This window comes from Gallinula chloropus, assembly GCF_964237585.1.
Source record: "Gallinula chloropus genome assembly, chromosome: 5".
Lineage (NCBI taxonomy): Eukaryota > Metazoa > Chordata > Aves > Gruiformes > Rallidae > Gallinula > Gallinula chloropus.
This window is the reverse complement of record NC_140090.1, coordinates 18,497,776-18,519,673: the sequence shown is the minus strand read 5'-3', so window position 1 is coordinate 18,519,673 and position 21,898 is coordinate 18,497,776. Positions and strand designations below refer to the sequence as shown.

At 37.4% G+C, this 21,898-nt stretch overlaps 1 protein-coding gene across 3 annotated transcripts in view; it reads right to left on the bottom strand.

Annotated features, from left to right (window-relative positions):
• The window catches only part of SLC4A10 (solute carrier family 4 member 10), a gene marked incomplete at both ends in the record, with an annotated part of 154,965 nt that overhangs the window by 65,767 nt on the left and 67,300 nt on the right, over window positions 1–21,898 (bottom strand). For all 3 annotated transcript variants that reach the window (XM_084265222.1, XM_084265223.1, XM_084265221.1), the window contains 3 exons: window positions 161–321; window positions 7,029–7,167; window positions 17,197–17,343. In XM_084265222.1, coding sequence (XP_084121348.1) covers window positions 161–321; window positions 7,029–7,167; window positions 17,197–17,343 — 447 coding nt within the window. The remainder of the gene's footprint in view (window positions 1–160; window positions 322–7,028; window positions 7,168–17,196; window positions 17,344–21,898) is intronic.

Here is a 21,898-nt window from a genome sequence, read left to right as displayed (position 1 = left end):
TGGGTCAGACATTAAATTCTTTTATAATATATTGAATAAAATATTTCCAAGGAATTTCTAAGCTGAATTATTATGCAATAGCTTTCTTGTAAGCAATATTGTAAACACTTGATTCTTACGATTAATTTTTGTAACTCATAAATGGAAAATCAGCACATACCTGCAATTTCTTCTATGGAGTTAGCTCTCATGTCCAAAAGAACTGTGCCATTCAGGATACAGCTTCTCAGCTCAAACAAGCTATGAAGTGACAGTGTGGCAACGTATGGTTTGCTCCACCTCTCTCCACCATCCTCTACATCTTCTTCAAACTTCAACCACCTGAGCAAACAACCAATTTTATAACTCCATTTTGCATAAAAAAATTAAAACCAAGTTATTTCCATGGATATTGAAAGATCAATGTTAAACTTGTCTTTGGATTTCACTTCATTTTTTCTTTGTAGGAAATATGAGAAACTTCCATTCCCATACAATTCTGTATACCATTTTTGAAGATAAATTCTGACCGCCACGATAAAATAAGAAGCATATTAAGTAGTCATTATTGTACTTCTCAAGAAGTTTGAGTAATTCTTTGGGAGACAAGGATAATTCTATGTTAAAACTAGCAGCATAAAAAGTATAGAGGAGAATAATTTGGCATAGTGAAAAAAACTACACATAATAAAAGCATGAGAGAACTTTCTCTAGTCTTCACTTTGGATTAAACAAGAGAAAGAGAAGACATCCTTCATCTGAACACATCCTTCAACTCTGACACATTTATGCTTTACAGAATCCGTCCATTATCACCACCATAACCTCTTCACAAAAGACATTTACAAATTTTATTAGTTATTATTTAACTGCCTTAAGTGGCTCACAAAGGAAATAAATCATGGAAACTTTAGAGTATTTTCCATTTAAAAGTTCAGCCAATTAAAAAGTCACAGATCATACACATACTCACAAGCAATGTGTAAATACTTCTGGTCTTTCAAGCATCAAAATATGGGTCCTACTCAGGCAAACAGCCATGTGAATGACACAAAATAGCACTTTAGAACCCATTAACATTATATCTCACTTTTTTTGTCTCATTTGCCTGTTCAGGTTCAGTGTAAATCTGGAAAGACTTCAGTGAAGTAAAAGGATACATGAAACTGGCACAAGAGGATCAAGTCTTCTGTTACTAGCCCGCTGGATGAACTTTCTTGCATGACTTTTTAGGTTTTTACTGATAAAAAGTGCATTAAAATATTTTTTAAATAATAAACTAACAAGTCTATTGGCATATGCAAAAGTGTTTTAAATTAAAGTTACTAAGGCTTTCAAACATACATACATTTTGCTGTGTGGAGCCACACACTCTGCCAAGGTTTGAACAGCTGCAGTCACAGCAAAAGCCTCTATCACTTGACTCAACAGCACTCAGCTATTTTGTACGCACCAGGCAGGACAGAAGTCAAGCAGAGCCTCACACCTTGACAGCACCTTCACACTTATTTCCAGACAACAGGGAAGCGTAGAGTCTTAAGACCTCTAAAGATGAATAATTTCAAGTTTTACCAAGCCTCAGAGCCCAGTAACAACAAATACAGCTGTTTTCTTTTCCTGACCCACCTGCCTAGCTTTACTCCTACCTGTAAAATACGTCTGTGTACCCATATTAGAATCACAGAATGATTTGGCTTGGAAAGCACCTTACAGACAGTCTAATTCCAAGCCCCTGGAACTGGCAGGGACACCCTCCATTGGACCAGGCTGCCCAAAGCCCCATCCAAACCCATATTTTAGATACTTTTCTCCTTTCAGTCTCTGTGTGCCATATTCTTTGCCTTCTGATGTCATCCTGCGAAAAGCCAGCACTTGAATGACTCATCACCAGCATATCTGTTGCCTTCCTGATACTTTCCATTTTCTCTAACCATAACAGTTGCTTCCTAATCACTCTCCCATTATTTAGGTACACAGTTTGCTCCCAAATCCTCAGTCCCTCTAAAATCTCCTGTGTCTAGCCCTCTCCTCATCTTTTTATTTAAACATTTTTCCCTCCATTTCTGTTGTGCTGGCCAGTTTGTGTACCTCATCTTCACCTATGATACCTCCTCCCCAGTCTTCTGGAGCATGTGAGGAGGCAAGAGAGTTTTTTCCCCTCGCCCGCCCTGTTTTCCAGTTACCCTTGAACTCCATAAGAAGAGGCTACTCCAATCTTACTCACAGCACTCATGTTTCCAAGCTAGATCTACTTGTGGCCATAACATTACAAATATTAATTGCCCTGCTTAGGCTGTTGCCTCCTAAGACCCTGCAAAGTATTTACGGTTTTGTTTTCTCATACCTCTGGTTTTGTGCATGTTTCTAATCTCTTTGGGATTTTTGTAAGATTACAATCTTTGCACATTCCCCAATTATTTCTGAGGTACCATGATCTTGGTTTATGCTGATTCAAAGAAAAAAAAAAAGATTAAAAATCCTACTACATAAAAACAATGATCCAGGAACAGATTTCTACCAAATCTTATCAGAAACTTATACTGATTCTTATTACCCTCTGTTCATGTAAATCGTCCTCAACATTGCTTATCTGCTGCAGTCTGTCCTTGATATTACCTATTTAGAATATACTGACCAAATTCAGGCACAGATCCAAATTTTGCTGATTTTCGACTCTTTTTAGGATCTCAGAAAAAAAAAAGACAAATTTTAATATATTTACTTTTTCAATTTAACCCCTTAAATTGACATAGTTGATAAACAAAAGAGTTTCTTAATTTTCCAGAAAACACCATTTATATATCAAGCTCATGCGTCATGTACCTCACATGCTTCCAACCTACTTGGAGCAATCTTGGTTGTTTCTGATTACATAGAAGAGCAACTTTCACATGGTTTGCTTTTACTGCTAAAGACTAGCACAAGGGTATCAATAACACAGATTTGTTCCTCTGATGGCATACTTTGTTGGAACAAAACATGCCAGCAAGAGTTTCAGCAAGGTATGTTACTACAGGAAAAATATATTCCTCAGCTATGTGAGCGTGTGTACATACACACATACACACGTTACAACTGCCACCACCATCAGGTTTTCAGCAGTCAGTAACAGTGTGTACACTTGATCATGGACTAAATTACAACATTTTGAAGCGCAATAGGAGGTGGGTGAGTTGAACGTGACCTATTTCATAGTCAGTTATGTTTGCAGAAGAGACCTGGAGTATGGATTCACTTACAACCCACTCAAGAGTCAATGTTATTAATGTAATCTTACAATCTGTGTAAGTTTCCACATGAGCTTTTGCCTGCCTACAGTGGTTAGAAAATGAACCAAAGTAAACAAACATGTCAGAAACAAAGTAGAAGCGACAAATTTATTTATGACCTAGTTTCTTTGGTTTCAAGAAAGTTTGATCCAGGAGACATGCACTTTTACTTCATAATTTTTCCTTGTACATCCATATTCTAGTCACTATGAACCATTTACTATCTAAACTATGGACTCAGGTTTATTTTCTTATCTTTCGTTAAAATCCAAATGTAAACACTATCCTTTTGATTTCTATTTTCCTCCTTACTACATATTCTTTTCTGTTCCAGAAATGTAGTAATAGTCTCCTGAAATTTTCGTTTAATATAAGCAGAAAAAGGAGCACTCCTTTCCAGCCATGGCCTCAACAGTCTATTAGGATAGATTTTGAACATAAATTGCTTTTCTAATAGCTGCAATTTGCAACTATCCTAATTGTGTGCATAAAATATGCCAACTGTTCTGTGTTTTACCACAAACTTGCTGGAAATATTTTGGGGGGATAGAAACTATACATCATGCATTCTTTACATAATGGTATAGCTGGGCCACACAAAAGGCTGACTGATTTGAAAAGGTTCATGCTGCTTCTGGCTTAAAAATCAATTAATAGAGAAAAATTAATTGATTTTATCACTATATAGAATCATATCAACATAACTAAGCTATTCCGTTCCACTCTCTAATTCCATGGATGGGACCACCTAAATCAAACTTTGGAATGGAATAGCCTATAACAGCACTGCACTTTCTTGCACTTTTGCTCGCGAGAAATGTTACAGAAACTGGAGAATGGCAAACCCTGCCACCTCCTGACTCCTGGGGGTGGGAGGAAGTCTAGAGAAGCACCTACTCCTTCACACAAATGAAATAGGGATAGAAGAGATTTACTTAAATAACACCAAGCTTCAAAGTGAACCATGGAAAAGATTTGACTGATGTTACTATCTTCATCAATCAAGAACAAAATGTCTCAGTTTTACATGGTTTGCTCCAGATATTTTTTTTTTTTAATTTAAGGCTGAATCATGCATGCAATTCCAATCAAATTGAAAAAGTGAAGATACAGATTTACTGCATCGAAGTCAACTCAACCCTTCGGTCCATGCAGAGCTTGATGAAAGCAATACAGAACCACTTAGCACCTCCACTCTCACTAAACACAGAGAAAGACTCAGTCATTAACTGTATTGCTCACATGTAAATTCACCAACCTGAAACTAGGTCCAAAGCCAAATAAGATTTATAAATGCTTCCAATGGCATTTTCCACACAGATGGAAAACATATAACAAGGCTGGAAGAGCAACAAATGTAGGGTGTAACCTCTCCATTTCAAGTTTTTAATCACATCAGTATTTCTGAAGACCTGAATCAACTACCAGTATTGATCTTGCATTTTAAACACCATCCCATTTCTATTCCTCTACTCAAAGTAACCTTTGTTCTTTGTCTATGATATACTTATCTATTTCTAGAGTAACAATACCTCCTAATTTCTTATCATCAGCTAGTTTCATTACTATAAACCTTCTTTTGTACTAATTCTTCAGAAGTTGGTTTTCACTGCCTTCCATAATAACAGTTTAATCTTTCAGCCTACTTCCTGCACTCCTTCTCTAAGTTCCCTACTAATATAATTTTTACATTAAAACAGTTTAAGTAATAAATTCCCACTGCTGTAGGATATCAAATGCTTGTCTAAAAGAAAGACACTGCTTTTCCTCTGTCATAAAAACAAAAATCAATTATCTGATTCAACAGCATTGTTAGTCTGCCCTGATACACCACTGTATTGCATTTTATCCAATTCTCCACTTAGCTCCATGTCTATAATTATTCTTTCTTTTAAATATTGTTCTAAACCTTGCATAGCTCTGAAATCTGAATATCAGACCTCTGTTTGTTCCAACCCCTTTTATCCTTACCTGAATAGTGTTGCTGTGATTGCTGTAGCACAACCACCCACATGACAGATTCAGAGAGAGAAAGCGTTTACCATACCCACGAAATAGATGTTCTTTCAACCAAGATGGAAATTATTGTGCCCTCTTATTAGCACAAATAAAGCACTTCAACTCTTCCCTTTGTTTAGAATTTGGTAATCTTACTGCAATCTCCTCCTTTTATAACAGCCAGCCAACCCATGTCAAACACTGTATGGAATCCTTTGATCCAGACTGAGAAAGATTTTATCTTGACCAGTTCTTTCTGCGTGGCAGCTCCACTCTTACTTCTAAAGCTAAATCTTTTTTTTACTATTAGGTATTATACCTTACACTTGTATTTTCTGAGCTCCAAAAATAGAGTTTTCTTGGCTGTTCTTTCCGGTCTTTTTTCAACAATCTTAGCAGGCTTCTAGTTCCCAAATGACAACTAGAAGGGCTGCACATACAGATCAATCTAAATATAATACATAATATAATAAATAATAATAATTCTTCAGTTCACATATTCCTTTCTAATTCAACCTTAATTATTTATGTTAATAAAAACTGTTATAATTTTTCAGAGGCATGACTCTGATCATTTGCAAAGGGATTTTTTTTTTTTAGTTGAACTAAAGAAGCTGCTCTATCCCTGCTTAAAAATAATATAAGCCACAACCACTTTTATTTTTAATCATAACTTTCCAGGAAGAGTTTCTATATATTCCTAATCAGTATGAGAACACTGCAGATGATTAACTTGATTAGATTTTCTCTCTGAATACTAATAAGATTATTCAGGAACACTACTACACTCACTTTCTGCACAATCCCCATATGAGAATTTTCTACATGTAAAGATCTATATTTAGCATCTGTCTGTGCCTCCTACGGACACACAAAGGAAGGGAAGGTCATAGAAAATTCTAAGGCCCTCTGGGAAAGTAGGAATTTGCAGTAAAATTAAAGGGAAAGATAACAGTTATACTGATGCCAAACAGCCTATATACACAGTTCCCCACAAAATCCTTTCAGAAATTCCATCATTTCTATCCTGACACCAAAGATGTAGTCCACAGACTCCTGGGCACCACTGAGGAACACTGTCAACAAATACTGGTAGGGAAAGAGAGAATAAAGGTTCCAAGAAGAAAAATTAAGCAAGACTTGGTGGGAAATATAGTCTTGGTGAAACTAAGACAGTCATCTCCCACTTAGGTGCTCAAGAAAACAAACATGCAAACAAAATACCTTCTGTTCCAATATTTTTTTTTTTCAGCAGAAATACAATCCTAACAGGCTTTTTGCACTAATTTTGCAGAAACACAATAATCCTATGTTGAACAGTCAAGTCTCAAAATCAACTGTTCATTGACAGCTGGAACATGTAAAAATGTTATTGTTCCAGAAGTAATCTCATTCCTTGCTTTAATCTTTTTATAAGGGAAATTTAATCTGTTTCTTGAGAGATTCAAAGAGAATACAAAGTTTGAAAGTTTCTTAAAATTATGAGCTAAAATATGTATAGAACTGTCATTTTTAATTCATGTGTAGGATATGTTTACTTTTATTTTTTTCCCCTTGATACTCATTCTGACCTATATTTCACAAATCCAGATGAAAACATTTGGCTCTGGGAAATGACAAATGCTGTAGTAATACTAGCAGTCTAAGGATTAAAATTATGGTTTTATTTAAGCTTTATACCCAAAATCTGTTCCTGAGCTTGCCACAGCTTTGAAATAATTTGTCAATACACCAGAAACCAATAGCTACAGATAATTTTTAGAAATTCATTAAAACACTCACCTTGCTGTCTCCCTCCACTCTGCATCTTCTCCTTCACGCCAACAAATTTCATCGAGTTCAGTAAAGAGATCATGAGGAATGTGCTCCTCATCATCATCTTCTGTTCCAAGAATAAATTGGACCCTTTGTGATGGGGTATCTGGGGAAGAATAAAAATATTAAGTCCAGAACACAAATTTTTTTCTCCAAGCAAGCAAGGATCTAAAATTTCACCAGATTATCCAGACTCTTTCATCGATAGCACTTACAGCCACACAGAAAACATGATTATAGTTATGCTGTAAGAACATTTGTACACAAACACCTTCAGACTATGACCTCTATTTACCATAGCTGTCTCATCTAATTAAACAAACTCATCTAAAGATAGAATATGACTTACAGAAGTAGTGACTACTGGAAGCTGGAATGGTATCTCAGAATCACAGAATAACAAGGTTGGAAGAGACCTTTGAAGATCATCGAGTCCAACCATTCCCATCCTATGCTAAACCATATCCCTAAGTACCTCATCTACCCTTTTTTTGAACACATCCAGGGAAGGTGATTCAACCACCTCCCTGGGCAGCCTGTTCCAGGCCCTGACAACTCTTTCAGTAAATTTTTTTTTTTTCTAATAGCCAATCTAAACCTGCCCTGGCACAGCTTTTCCCTTTCCCCTTGTTCTATCTCCTGTCACCTGGCTGAAGAGACCATCGCCCACTTCTCTACAACCTCCCTTCAGGTAGCTGTAGGTGGTGATAAGGTCTCCCCTCAGCCTCCTCTTCTCCAGGCTAAACATCCCCAGCTCCCTCAGCCACTCCTCATATGATTTGCCCTCCAGCCCCTTCACCTGCCTGGTTGCCCTTCTCTGCACCTGCTCAAGGACCTCAATGTCCTTTTTATGGTGAGGAGCCCAGAACTGAACACAGTACTCAAGGTGTGGCCTCACAGAAAAGGGCAGCACAGACAGCAGCATAGATAGAGCTTACAAAAGTCTTTTACCCTGATGTTATAAAAATTACTTTGCCACATCCTACGTCTAAATCTATGTATCTCACTCAGCTCACAATCTTTTGTACTAAATGTGCTAGCTAGCAGGAGAAAGCAAACAAAGGAAACCTCCCTAATGCCAATATACAAGTGGGAACTCTGAAAATACATCACTATCTAATCCTTCCATCCACTGCCCCTTTGTAAATTGTACATGGTTAGACTTGTTCCAGATGAACAAGTCGTTTGTCTGTCCCAACTTCCCCATTTATACTGTACTTATACTGTATTCGTCTTCCCTCTATGTTCCTATCACAAGTTATTTTTCTTCATAACCTTTCAGTGCAGACCACTAAAATTTATCTTGGAGACACAGTTGGGTTTTTTCACATGACTCAGAAAATTTCCACGGCTCACAGATCACCTTAATGTACATGTATATTCAGTGTTCATAGCTCAATGCTGTAAATCTTAAATATATAAATCGTATTTGCTTACTTAAATGCAAAACTCAAATGAACCAACTCTGGGTGAAACCCAGTCTCTCTAGAAATACATAGTTATTTTTTCTGCTAATGTATTTTAGATTTCTGAGAGGAATCAAAAGTCCTCTGTGAGAGCTGATACAGGCCAGGCTGCCAGTCAACCGAAAAATTGATTATCCAGCAGAACAGCTCAGTGATTCCTTGAACATTGTCTAAATAAAGTTCTGTTCTACAAGCATATTTCTAAGACAAGTTATAGTATTTTCCATCTAGCAGTAAAGAGCATCACTGCACAGTATCCTCAAATCTCTGAATTTTGACAAATTGAGATGGTAACACTCACTGAATGCTAGTTAAAGAGCAAACGCAACACTGATCAAAAATAATTACCTAGGCCACTGATACAGAAGATTAAACTCTGCAGTAAAGACAGACACCTTTTATTGTAGCAGTAGTAGTAAACTTGCTATAGCACTGAAACAAACTATACACAGCAATTTTCATATGAGTTCTATTTGCTTAAACAGACTGTAAAGATGTAGTATGGTCAAACCTACTCCTTCACAAAGCAAGGAAATGAAACCCAGGAAGGAGAAGAGGAGAGGAGGGAGAGAGAGATGGGCTCATCTCTAAAGAATGGAGCTGCAAGGGGACAGCTAAAGACAGCAGAAATTAGTTTTGGTGAATCTTTAAAGATCATTAACCACCTCCACTTTACCCCTTCTTTTATTACTCTCCACTCCTCTTTCTCTAAGGGCATTTCAACCTCTACTTTAAACTTTACCTATTTATTTTTTAATTCTTTGTGTTCATCATATCCATATGTTGGTACCTTCTTGAGAAAGATGAACTAAATAGAAACATCAAGATTTAATCTGAGACTAGAAAGTACACTCTGGTCAGGAAGTGTGCAACTTGTTAAGACTATTCCTCAGAAGGAAAAGATTCAGCGAGACATGAACTTGCAAAGGACTAGCGCATATGACTAGTGACAGAACATGGAAAACAAGGTACTTTCATAGAGAACTGGACTGCAGTGAGAATCTGAGAATAAGCATTGCCAAGAACATCCTGTACTCTTGATAAAATCAGCACTAGAGCTGATTTACAGCAACAGCTACTGTTAAGTAATAAATGTGTTGTACAGCAGAGCTGCAGTTTTATGACAGTTATGATACTCATGCAAATGTATACTTCCAGCATGGTAAGGAAAGCAGAGGATCAGAAACCCCTTGAAGTCAGGTGAGCAGTACAACACCGTACTACTATGATTTGCTGTTATTGGGTCTTCCGTATAACATACAGCTACTTGACAGACAACAGTGAAGAACCTGTATCAATGACAAATACACACTAAATTCTCTTCTTCCTTGTTAACACATCAGTAAAACTAGTAATTTTTTGCTACTGTAACTTTTATTGGTGTCTGAAACCTGCAAGCCACGGCTTGATTTTCAGACATCAAGATGGAAACTGGAAAAAAAAAGTTATTATGTGCTTTATAATACAATGATTTTATTTCAAGGATAAAACCCTAAGAGAATTTTAAAACAGGAACATAATAAATTAAAAAAAGAAAAAAAATCCGATCTGTTAGTCCTACTTATAAAACTGAGTTAACAAGGATTACTCACGTGAGCAGTCCCAGATGGATTTGGCTCTTATTCACAGGAGTAACAAATAACAAAAATGTCATTGATGTGTTACATGGAAAATGAGTAATATGGGATTCGAAAATAGTATGAAAGAATACTTCAAATACTGACTGTCAAACTATGATAGCTTAATCCTTAATGTAGAAGCACAGTATTTGCAAACTAGGACACTCATTTTTTTGACGTGTAGGAAAACAGAAATTGCCTTGAATATTACGTGTCTGTCCCTACTTCAAGTAATATAGCCAGCATTAAAAAAAAAATTCTTTAAATTATTGCTTTCTACAAAGTAATGATAGCAATCCAGATTAAACTTTAAAAAATTAAATAAATGGAACTAATTGGTGACATAAGTATTTCTATCACTGTAGTAGTTTTATATCAGAGCACAGAGATATTATAAACAATGTGAATTTAAAGTTCCACAATAAGCAGCTGATAATTCTCCCAAGTAAATGGCTTTTCACCAGTTTAGGAAATACTCTAGAAACAGCTGGGACCAGACAGAAAGTCTGACACACCACTGGAACAGGAGTACCAGCAACAACCACCCATGCTGGGCTAAAGAGCCATCTCAGCCAGGGAAAGTTAAAGCAGCTTTTTGTTTGCTGTGGCTGCACTGGCCCATGGGAGCCTCCTGCCAGGCTCTCTGTTAAGACCCATGCTTCTCTGGGCTTGTGCTCACACCATTCATGCAGCACTCACAGACATCCAAACTACCTCTGATACCTTAAATTCATTGCATGCATGGAAAACCTGCATATTTCAGTTTTTAAAATCTGTGTAACTCCACTGCAGTGTTAAAAGAATAAAAATGAAGAGGCGGTGGATATGCTGTTGTCGAAGGCACAAATTCACATCAGGATTCAGGGCTGTAGAAAGACAGTGACCCCGCAGCAACCTGACATACTGTTCACTGCTATGACTGTACTTTGTATTAACCCCTAAAACAAAAACAAGATATAGGCACAGACATGCCAAAACAGCAGAACTGAAAGCCACAACCACTAATAGCCTCATTTCCAGAGGGCAACATGAAAAGCTGCTCCCTGGAACAGTACTGAGTGCAGGCAGGGGGGCACAGTGGCCTACATCACCATCCCACCTTGCAAAGCACACATGGGAGAGAACCATAACTGGCATTTCCCCCATTGAAGACAACCTCAAGTGCAACCATAATTCTAGATCAGGACTGCTCCCTCTTCTCTATAGAGGAACAAGGGGAAATCAAGACTTGGGCTGGGGTAAGAAAGCAGGATCACTCCCTCCAGATAAATTCAGCCCAGCAAACAACCTGCTCCACTGCACCAGAGTGACACACTTTTCCTAAATGCGTGCCAGGATTTCTCCTGAGACAAACCTCCCTGCCACCAGAAAGAACTGCACGCAATCTGCCCAAGCCATACACGAGCAGAAACAGAGTCCATGGTACATATAAAATGTATCCCAAATTCTGTCCTCTGCTCTTGATACATTTTAGAAAAAGCACAAAATATATTTCTGGTAACACTCTATTTGTTCAATTGTAAGAAGAGGTTTCTGTATTTCTAAGCCTGTTGAGATCTTGCATTTAAGGGAACTAACAGTAGGCCAATAGTTCTCATTGGGGTCAGTAGATGAAGAGGTGAAACTTACTTCTACATTAGAAAACATGCTAAATATTAAAATAAAATTTACATTAAAAGCATTCACTTAGGATAGTTAACATTACAGACAAGATTTATCGCTGCCTTATTTTCTTGTACATTAAAGTAAAATTAACCTTTTGGTTGCTCACTGCATAGGACAGGCAGCAGACAGGGATATGAACTGGTGAAAATACAGTTGACAGCCGTAACAACTCTTTTCAAACAAAGGGGAAGTGGTGTGAAAAATTCAAAGGTTCACAGAAAATAAAGGATCATTTATCACCCTTCTGCTTGCACTCACCAAGGAAGTGGTAGATACAGCTCTCCCCCCACCCCTTTCCTTTGCAGACTGGACTTTGTTCTTCAGCTCTACAATCAGTATAGGTAGGGATAAATATATATTTATTTAATTAATTAATTATTTTAATTAGAAAGCACAGTAAAAAATAACATTTTATTTATATTACTAAGTACACAAAATACTGAACAGCCATAAAGCACAATTCTGAAAATCTCTTCACAGACCTTAGAAACCATGTGTTAGGTGGGGAGAAAGTACTCCCTTGCTTGCTCCTCTGGCTCTTTATCCCTATATGAATAATGTTGTTTTCAAGGAAGCACTCTACATTTTCTTTACATAAGCTATTTCCATCACCTCAGGGCTATGACAAATAATCTTATATTTTGGAACTGACAATATAGACAATTCCCAAGCTTCAATTATCTTCTTTTTGCTAGACTCTTAAAACTGCAGTTATGATACATTATTTTAATCCAGATTTTCTACAATCTGTTCCACAACTGCCCAGAGATTCAAATTTCACAATTCACCCTTCAACAAAGACTATAGTTAAGGGTAGAAGAATTCCCTTAACATAGACCCATACTCTTTAGAAATAAGTTACATTTGACCCATTAATAATCTTTGAAGTTAGTTAGCAAATATAATCAGCAGCCAAGTCCTTTCATCACACTTCCTCCAAGCCCCTCTAGTAACCACAGTAAATCCCTCTCTGCAATTCACTTTTTCGCTTGCATTACCTTCAGAGACCCTTTCCTGAACCATGCATAGTCTTCTATTTGGCTCACCTCTAGGGCTGCTCTGCTTCTCCTTTCCACATCCAGTAGCATGAATTACAAATTTAAACCTCTTTAAAATGATAGATTATTAAAGTCAGATTTCTTGAAAGAACAAGCCAAACCTTACACATGCTCCAACAGTGTCTAGACTAGAAAATACCACAACAGACTGGAATCAAACCCGAAATCTTCACAGCTGTGTTCACCTCACCCTCACAAAAGATGTCCTTAACAAAGCCCAGCTGAAGGCTAGCATCTTCCTATCCACCCCATTTTGAAACAAAAACATTAATATCATTAACTCCTAAGTGTGAGTACAAGAGAGCCATTTCACTGGTTACAGGCAAAAAACCAAACATCAAAACCCACTGAAAACTCTCACTAACATCTATGTGCATATCAAGCAAGTGCAACCTTACCATTCAGAGGGCTGGCTTGTGGCCCTGAAGCCCACCTGGGCTGGCACCCTTTACCCTCCCAGAAAACAGCACCAAGGAGCTGTTCTAGGCTAGAGACAGCTATTTTGCCAAACTAGTTTTAATTTGCATCAGTTCCCTAATTTAATTCACAGAGCAGCCCCGATACCTGCCACACAAGGAAAGCTGTGGAGGAGGGGAGCTTAATGCAGGCATGAAACTGGGGCCTTAATTACAGCAGGAACCTTTCAGCTGGGAATGATAAGCCTCCTCAATGAAACAAATAGCATTACTGCATTTTTATCTAGAGTGGTTCATTTCACTGGAGTTCTCCTTTTGTTCCAAAAAATTGTTAGGCAAGCTGGTGGAAATCTAAATCTTGAAATCACTTAGCTTACAGTTTTTACTGCCCAAAAAAGCTTCTCCATGACCAAGCCATGTAATCTGTAAATTATGCAATTCAAAGGCAGTACATCATTGTGGCAAAATGGAAGCATCTTGTACAACCTCATCTCATTAAGAGGCAACAGACAGTAAGGATCAGGTGTGGGCAAGACAAAAATAAATCTCAAGTAACTGATCTGTGCCCTAAATGACAGGGCTCAGCTCCTTTTTATTTCATCAGCTACAAATTCTACATACTATTTGCCGACAAGATTTGAATCTGCACATTGAGAACATTCTGGTTATTTCTGAAAAGTGACAGTAGGAGATTTAAAAAAATGCATATGAGCTGCCATCAGAATATTCTATAAAACCTATTCTCTACAGAAACATTCCCTCAGAAAGTAGCTGGTATAGCTTTCCCAGCCAGGATTCAAAGGGATTACCAGAAAGCTTCCAGCCACAGGCACTGCATTGAATACAGGTGTTTTCTAGCCATGTTGATACAAAGAAAACTATTTCAGAAATTGTTTTTTCACTGGATAAGAACCAGGTGGCACCTGTCCACTCTGAGTGGGGTCTGCACAGCCCCACAGCACTATGTGCAACACACAGCTCCCTTTGCAGTGATAGATCAAGATCTGCACCTAACAGTACTTCACAGATGGAGTCATAAATTATACAGTTATAAATTACGACAAAAATAATGCTTCATCCCATGCTTGGTTAACTGAGCAGTCTGGAGCACTTCACATCTGAATATTTCAAGCCTTTACTTGTTTCAGCATCTCTATTATTCAGTTGTTGCACCTTTGGCTTTTATTATACCTCTTTTCATACTTCACTGCTTCAAAACACTGGTAATTTATTCTCTTATATCATAAAAATCCTAATGTGCTTTTCTGAGTTACTTCAAAGCACTGTTTTCTATCAGCTGGTATCACTGTGCTTATTTTCTATATCTTTCTTCCTGCACCTGCTGGTTGAAATGGTTTTTTTTTTCCCCTTCTCTCCCCCGGGTTCCCATGAAAACAGCCTCCTACCATTCAGGAGAAACGCATTAAAAGGAGTATATATATGGTGAGAGGGAGCTAAGCATTTCTACATGTTCAATTAAATCAGAATGATTCATAACTTAAGAGACGGTTTTAGATCTGCTCTCCTAGATAGCACAATCACTCAATATTAAGTTATGCATCAAGAGTAGGAAGTGGATTTGTCTTCCCTGCAACTTCCTTCAGGGTCCAGGTACTGTTATAACCTTCTGGTCATGAGGAATAAGAACGAAGAAGTGTTACTGAGGTTTAATGAATTCAGTTTTACTGTAGGAAGTATCTCTTGATCCCTCTGCATAAATTAAGAGCTACACTTATATTCTCTCTAAAGAAAATGCTTCTCCCCAGGCAGCACAACCACCTGTCTGAAACTCCTGTAAGGAAAAACCATAGTGAAGGATGATGCTATAGATTATGATTAATCCCCGAATAAATGTTTTCTGCCTGCTCTGACAGTTCTTAACCTCTCCATCACTGTATAATATTTAGACTTGCTTTCATCAGGAAAATCCCTTTTGCTGTGTTCTATGGGATGCCACGTTGCTGCCTGGATGGACAGATGTCACAGCTCAAAGTCTGGTTCCCTGGCCAGACTTTCGGGAGTCAGACAGCCAAGGGGAAAAATCATCAATTTTTACTACTTTAGATATTATTTCATGGTGAAAAATTGTGTATTTCCCGATTTTTTCTGAATGTTTGGCAGTTCTGGCTTTGAGTCCTTATGAATCATTATCACCCAAGCATTTTGAAGAGTATCTTCAGCACCCTGGATCCAGCAGAGACTTACATGTTTCTGGTCTGTATCTTGTCTGTCCTGGGCTTTACAGAAGTAATAATTTGTGTGACATGACCTACACACCCTTTAATTGGTAATTATAGTACCTTTACAAATGAGAGTGTGACTTACAAAAATATAGTCCTACACTTATTTCAAGCAAGTATGCACAGAGACAAGTGCTACGAACACCAACTTATAAGTGATCTTCAAAACTATCTTTGTCACATTACTGCTATTACACTCTTGGAGCTCCCTCAAACAGAGGTCTATTTGCACTTAAAACAATTGTGTTGAACAGTGCATTTTATTGTATGAACTGTTGTCAAAGACTATTAAAGACAGATTCAGCCAGTAATTTCTTTCTTTTTTTCACTTCTGACATTAGGAAGGACACAAGCCTAGGTCTCCAGAAGTTGAAAGAACAGAGCTAAATTCTCAGCCAAAATGTGTCACATATTGGCACTTAAATAAAACCAGATGACTCAACAGAAGACACTGCTTCATAGTTTAAGATATCTCAGTTCTTGGCTAATGTAACTTTCAATTGTTTCTTTTTAATCTGACATTATATGTGTATGTGCATATTCTTTTTGAAAACTATTTTAATAATTTATGAACTTTGCTGTTTTCCAAGAAACAGGTTTCAATACAGTATTGGGTCCTCATACATTTGAAATACATTCCAGACGGAGCCACCACAGCCAATTTTTTGATTCACTGTTCAGTCTTCAAAACATAATTCATAGCTGCTAAGCTTGAAAAAGTCGTGACTTGGGTTTATTCTCAGTGTAGTTCATTGTCAAAGATTTGAGTACTTCAAGCTCTTCACAATATACTTAACCATCAGCACTTACAATCTACTTGCTCCAAAGCTTTCTACATATATAATACAAACTTCAGATTAAAAAATCTTATAATTACTATTCTGTAACCTAAAATTAAATTGGCACATTTCCCTAATAATTTAAAACCACTCTCCTGTTGCACTCTGACAAACTGCTTTCTGTGCATGCTTCCATTATACTTTCAACACTTCCTATAGCCTTGGACATTTCAGTATATGTGCTTTTTATGTCTGAATGGCAACTAATATTCTCATGTGTTTTGAGACATAGCTTGACTAATTTATTCATGACTACCTTTTTCTGTTCTCTGTAATGATTTTCAGTTTAAAATTAAAGTTCAGGAGTTTTGCATCAGGTTTGTTTATTGAAACTTACTTTTTCCTGTTTGCTCTCAAGTCCTCAGCAGACTCATCTCACAATGGCACAATACAGTGCCATGTAAGGAAAAAGGCAAACATAATATGGATCTGAGTTCATATCTCATAAAACACCCCAGTTTCAGTAACATCAACATTATTGCAAAACTAATTGTAAAGAATCACAACTCCTCAATGTTATGCTTTAGTGACAAATACTCCAGAGCCTTTACTGAGAGCAGCTGGTAGCACAGAGCACTTACCCCCCTCTCAGTCATAGTGGCAGTCTGCCTTTATGAGAACACTCATGGATAGTCTCCTACAACAGTAGAAGTTACTGAGATTTCTCATGTGCTGCCTGCCACTGACTGCTGACCTTCTTGGCTCACCAGCGGAGAGTGGAGAAGCTCTGATGGGTTCTCCAAAACCCCACTGCTAATCATGTCCAAGCCATAGCATAACATCATACCGATGTTTATTATTACAAGATGTATGCAACTAAAATTCATCTTACCAAAGGGAGGAGACTCTCTCCCATCTTCCAATCCTGAATCTCGCTCTCTGTCTCTCTTTCTGTGTTTATGTCCACGGTGCCTATGGCGTCGGTGACTTTTTCTTCCACCCAGTGGCACGTGAACTCCAATGAACAATGTTCGATGGCCTACAAGATAGAAAAAGTTACCTTTTAAAGGGGGCTGTGACAACATACTAACAGTATTAAAAGCTGTAATAGCATTAATGGCATAACAGCTAACTGCATAACTGCATAGTATTATTCTAATGGTAACAGGCCCAACATTATTGATTACAATAATGACAATGTAGCATCACCGATATACAACCCCTTGATACTGAAAATGTGGTAACGTTGTCGTTTGCGTTATATGTACAGGAACTTCATAAAACTCACTGCTATTTATGAGCCAAATCTTGACAGAGTTCTTGTGGGAAATTCACTGAAGGGGAAGGAAAAAAAGAGGAAAATAAACCCAAACAAAACCCCAACAAAACCCCAAACAAACAAACCAAAGACAAAATCACATTATGGAAGTTAGGCTGCAAATTCTCTATACAATCTTCTGTGCTCTCGTCATAAACACATTGCTGGTAGCTTAGGGTGCTTTCATTCCTTCTATTTTTATTTTTTTTTTAATAGATAAGAAAGTACATATTGCCATGCCTGCCACCACCTTTGAGCCCTTGAGCCTGAGGAATTTTATGTTCCTGATGAAACCCAAAAGAAAGATTTAGCAGTCTTAGCTCTGTGGGCTAACAGGATCAGAACACAGTAAAGCATTTACAAGGGGGAGAGCACAGGGGAAATGTGCAGAAAGTACCACAAAACAACAAATGGGGAAGGAATCATGACTCACTACAGGCAGGTCTCCTACATTTACTCAGCAGAAAGACACAGTCCAGATTACTCATCTCAAATAACATTTATTTTCTCCTTGAAAGGAGCATAAAACAGCTAGTGGATAATTGCTGCTTTGCTGTAATCATTCAGCATTGTCAATCATCTGAAAAAGGTCAAGAACATTAAACTGAGGTAGCACGTGATCTCTAATCCCATGGAAACTCCAGCGGGGGCAGAAAACACAGCAAGGCAGCATTTGTCACAATACATCAAAGAAATCCAAGGCTGACTGGAATTCTCTACAGAGGCAGAACTAAAATCCAGGAGAAAAGGCTCTGGAAACCATACTAGTTAGTTCCTCGACTCTGATTCATGTAGAAGAGACCAGAAAGCAGATACATCCATTTTTGGGAGACTATTCTTACAGAGTCTGGAGATTTTTCTGAAGCAAAAGCCACAAATTGAAAAACATAATTTTATTTTTTTAGATACCTCTTTCTTCTCACTTATTAGATTTAACCCAGGATATTATTTAAAAAGAAGTGCTGCCTTTGGTGGTTTTCAGATGGATTGCAATCAGTGGTGCACGAAACAAGGAAAAATGTATTCCATAAAAAGAACTGATTTAAAAGGTATTGAAGGACAGCTGTAATGTACTGCTCAATACCTCCTTGTCCCCCTCCTTGGGTAGAAAAAAAAACCAAAACAACATTATAAAAGGAATGGGGTTGCCCTTCCTCAGACATCAATCATTTCCAGAGGTGCAAAGCTATTGCTTTTTTAATTTAGTAATTTAATACATTCACACAGCTTTGTGACAGAGGTGGGCATGCTTATCTTAGTTTTGTGCCACTTAACTGCTCAGGTTGTACTTGCATCAGGAAATGCAGATTCACGTTCAAACTTCAATTAATTTCCAGGGCTGAATGCAGGACTTGAGTACAGACTGTTCTCTTTCAGTAAACTGAAACAGCTTCTAAAAATGCCACAACATTCACGTGTATCTGAATACACCAATTTTCACTACACAGATAGAATCAATTCCCACTGAAAACAGGAACCTGGAAACTGAAACGGATAACCAGGAAAAAACAAAATGGATCTCGTTCCTTCGGTGTGAACCTACTGAGGCTGACAGAGTTCTACCAAGGCATAATTTGAATAATAATAGAGAGCTATCTAGGTCCTTGTAACATGGTTCAAACAAATCGGGGGCGGGGAGAAATTTTTAGAGGAAAAGGGAGTTTTCTGCAGAAAAATGATAGAGCAAAAAGCAAAAGGAAAAAATCTGGATAAAGAGTTAATAAGGTCTAGTTTATTAAAGAAGTAGAACTGTGGAGCAAAAAAGGACCAACTGGGAGCAAAAGAAAAATGAGCAAATTCTAAATTGCTGGCAATAGGACAGCAAATGATGGAAGCAGAGGGAAAAAGAGAGGAAAGATAAAAGAAATCCAGTGCGTAAAATGACCTTACTTCAAATACCTTTTGATGGTAAAGATTATAAACTAGTGCCCAGAACGTAAGGTACTCTTCCCTGTACAAACTGAGTCATCGTTAATGAAAAGTTTCCAAGTGAGCTGGGTAAATCTCCCAAGCCCAGAATGTGACCCAGGAGGCTGCCCTGCAGTCTGCAGCACAGAGCTGGGCATGAACACCATGCTTTCTTGGGCAATTTCTTTTCTTGCTGCCTTACTCTGGAGAGAAGCATCCACACCTGTTCCAGTGAAGCTCTTCAACAGACTGAGGGATTCCTCCCAGACCCCCAAAGTCTTGAACATAAGAATAATTTGAAGATGAAAATAAATAAGAACTCTGCTTAATTGTCCTGGTTTCAGCTGAGAGAAAACAGCTGGGGTAAAGCCACATTTATATAAAACTTCCAGCAGAAATACCTAATGAACCTTTTAAGCCAAAATTCTAAAACAAGCATTTTTCCAAAACTTCTACATTTCAAGAGAATCTAAAGAGGATTTCTCTTTATTCCCACTGCTATAAGCAAGTCCCAAGAACTTTTTAACATTGTACACAAAGCAGTTGCTAGATTTCTGACCCAATGAAAAATTAATACAGGTTGCAGGTAGCTCCTGAACATCAACAGTACAATTCCAAGTGGCACCTACAGAAGCGTATTTCCTCCCAAAAATTAAAAAAAAAAAAAAAAAGATCCAGGCAATTCCATATTTCAGCACTTATATTTACTATAAGATCCTGGTTAAACTGACTGAATTTTCCACTGAAGTCAATTGCACAATATCCAGCAGTATTCAGATTTGGTCTTTATAGCTCATAATTGTATACAGGCATTTCATTTATCTTTAAGAGCTTTTTTGTGTGTTTTATTTACTTCATCAGGATGTCTAAGGGCATCTAAAAATGCCCTAATACTGCTTAAATACTGCAAAAAGAATTCTGTTCTGCTGTAGGTTTGCACAGTGCCTTGCTTAATAAGACCATAATTTCTCATTCTTTTGGCAAGGCTACAAAGGCACTAAGGCACAGGAAATAGTAACAACTGTTGCACCAGGGTAACTACTGTCAACATCAGGTACAACCTCCTAACAACTGTTCTCAAGCAGAGTTTATGCACAGTTTTAAGAGGTGAGCATAATAAACAATGGATTTACAACTTCTTAAAGCCAAGTTTTCAAAAAAAAACATGCTGGACATCACTTTTGGACAGTTGTACCACCTGTACTATGTACCATGTCCTGTAGAGTCCCACCACCTATGAAAGGACTAAAGTTGTTAGTCAAAAATCTACAAATGGATTAATGTTTTACATTTTGTCCACAATAACAAAACAGGTATTTTTCAATCATGTTTTTTCTGATGGTTATGTTTTCTTGCAAAAATAGCTAACAGCTGAAGCGGTCAGTTACTTTTTATGATTACTGAATTTAACCAGTTAGTTTGGGTTGCTTCTCCCCTCTCCAAGGAACCATACTTAAAACATTTCTTTATTCCGTATCTCTTAGCCAAGGACTATGGTGGATACTTGTAAGATACTTGGTGAGTGCACAGGCAGATAGCCACACATAATCAGGTCCATGGAAACACATACAGAAGAAATGCACCCAGGCACATGCATGCAGCTTTGTGGTTCTGTACATACTGAAGAGCTATTGCCCTTTTGCAGAAAACTGTATATCTAGCAGATCAAAAAGGATTCTTACTTCAAAATAAAGGAAAGAATTTCTGCACTGAGAGGGATTTATGTTTAATTTATGTTATAGTTTTAAAAATCAGAATTAATTTAGGTATTAGTGAGGCACAGGATCTATCTGGTCATCCAGAACCTTTTCAACTCTTTCAGTTTTATCATGAAAAGACTATGAATTTGTTCCTGCAAAAGAACACTCCAAATAAAATGTTGATTTATTCCAGATGTACCACCAGAAAAGCTAAATATCATCACATGCATTAATATTTTTAGTACTAGGATTGAAAATTAGGGTTTTTTTTAATTAACCTCTGAGAAAATACATTATACAAAAATTATTTACAATCTGAAAGCTTATTAAAGAAATGCAATACACTGAATTGATATGTTCTGCAATGTCACCTTTAAACAATGCTACAATTCCACTGTTAAATTGTATAAATACTGGGTTTGGGGGAGGGGGGTGTTTTGGTTGGAGTTTGGGTTTTTTTTCAAGAATCAAATCACACATAGCTGCTATGTATGAACAAAACCAAGTACATAAACTTAGTTCAAATCTATGCATTTATAGCATAAGAGGCTTTGGCCCCTTGGGGTTTACCCTCTGAAGCATTAAAAAACTCCCTAAGTAAAAATGCTTTAGGTACTAAAGAAATAATGGCCCTTGTTATAAAGTGTTATTTTTTAATTTTTACAGGA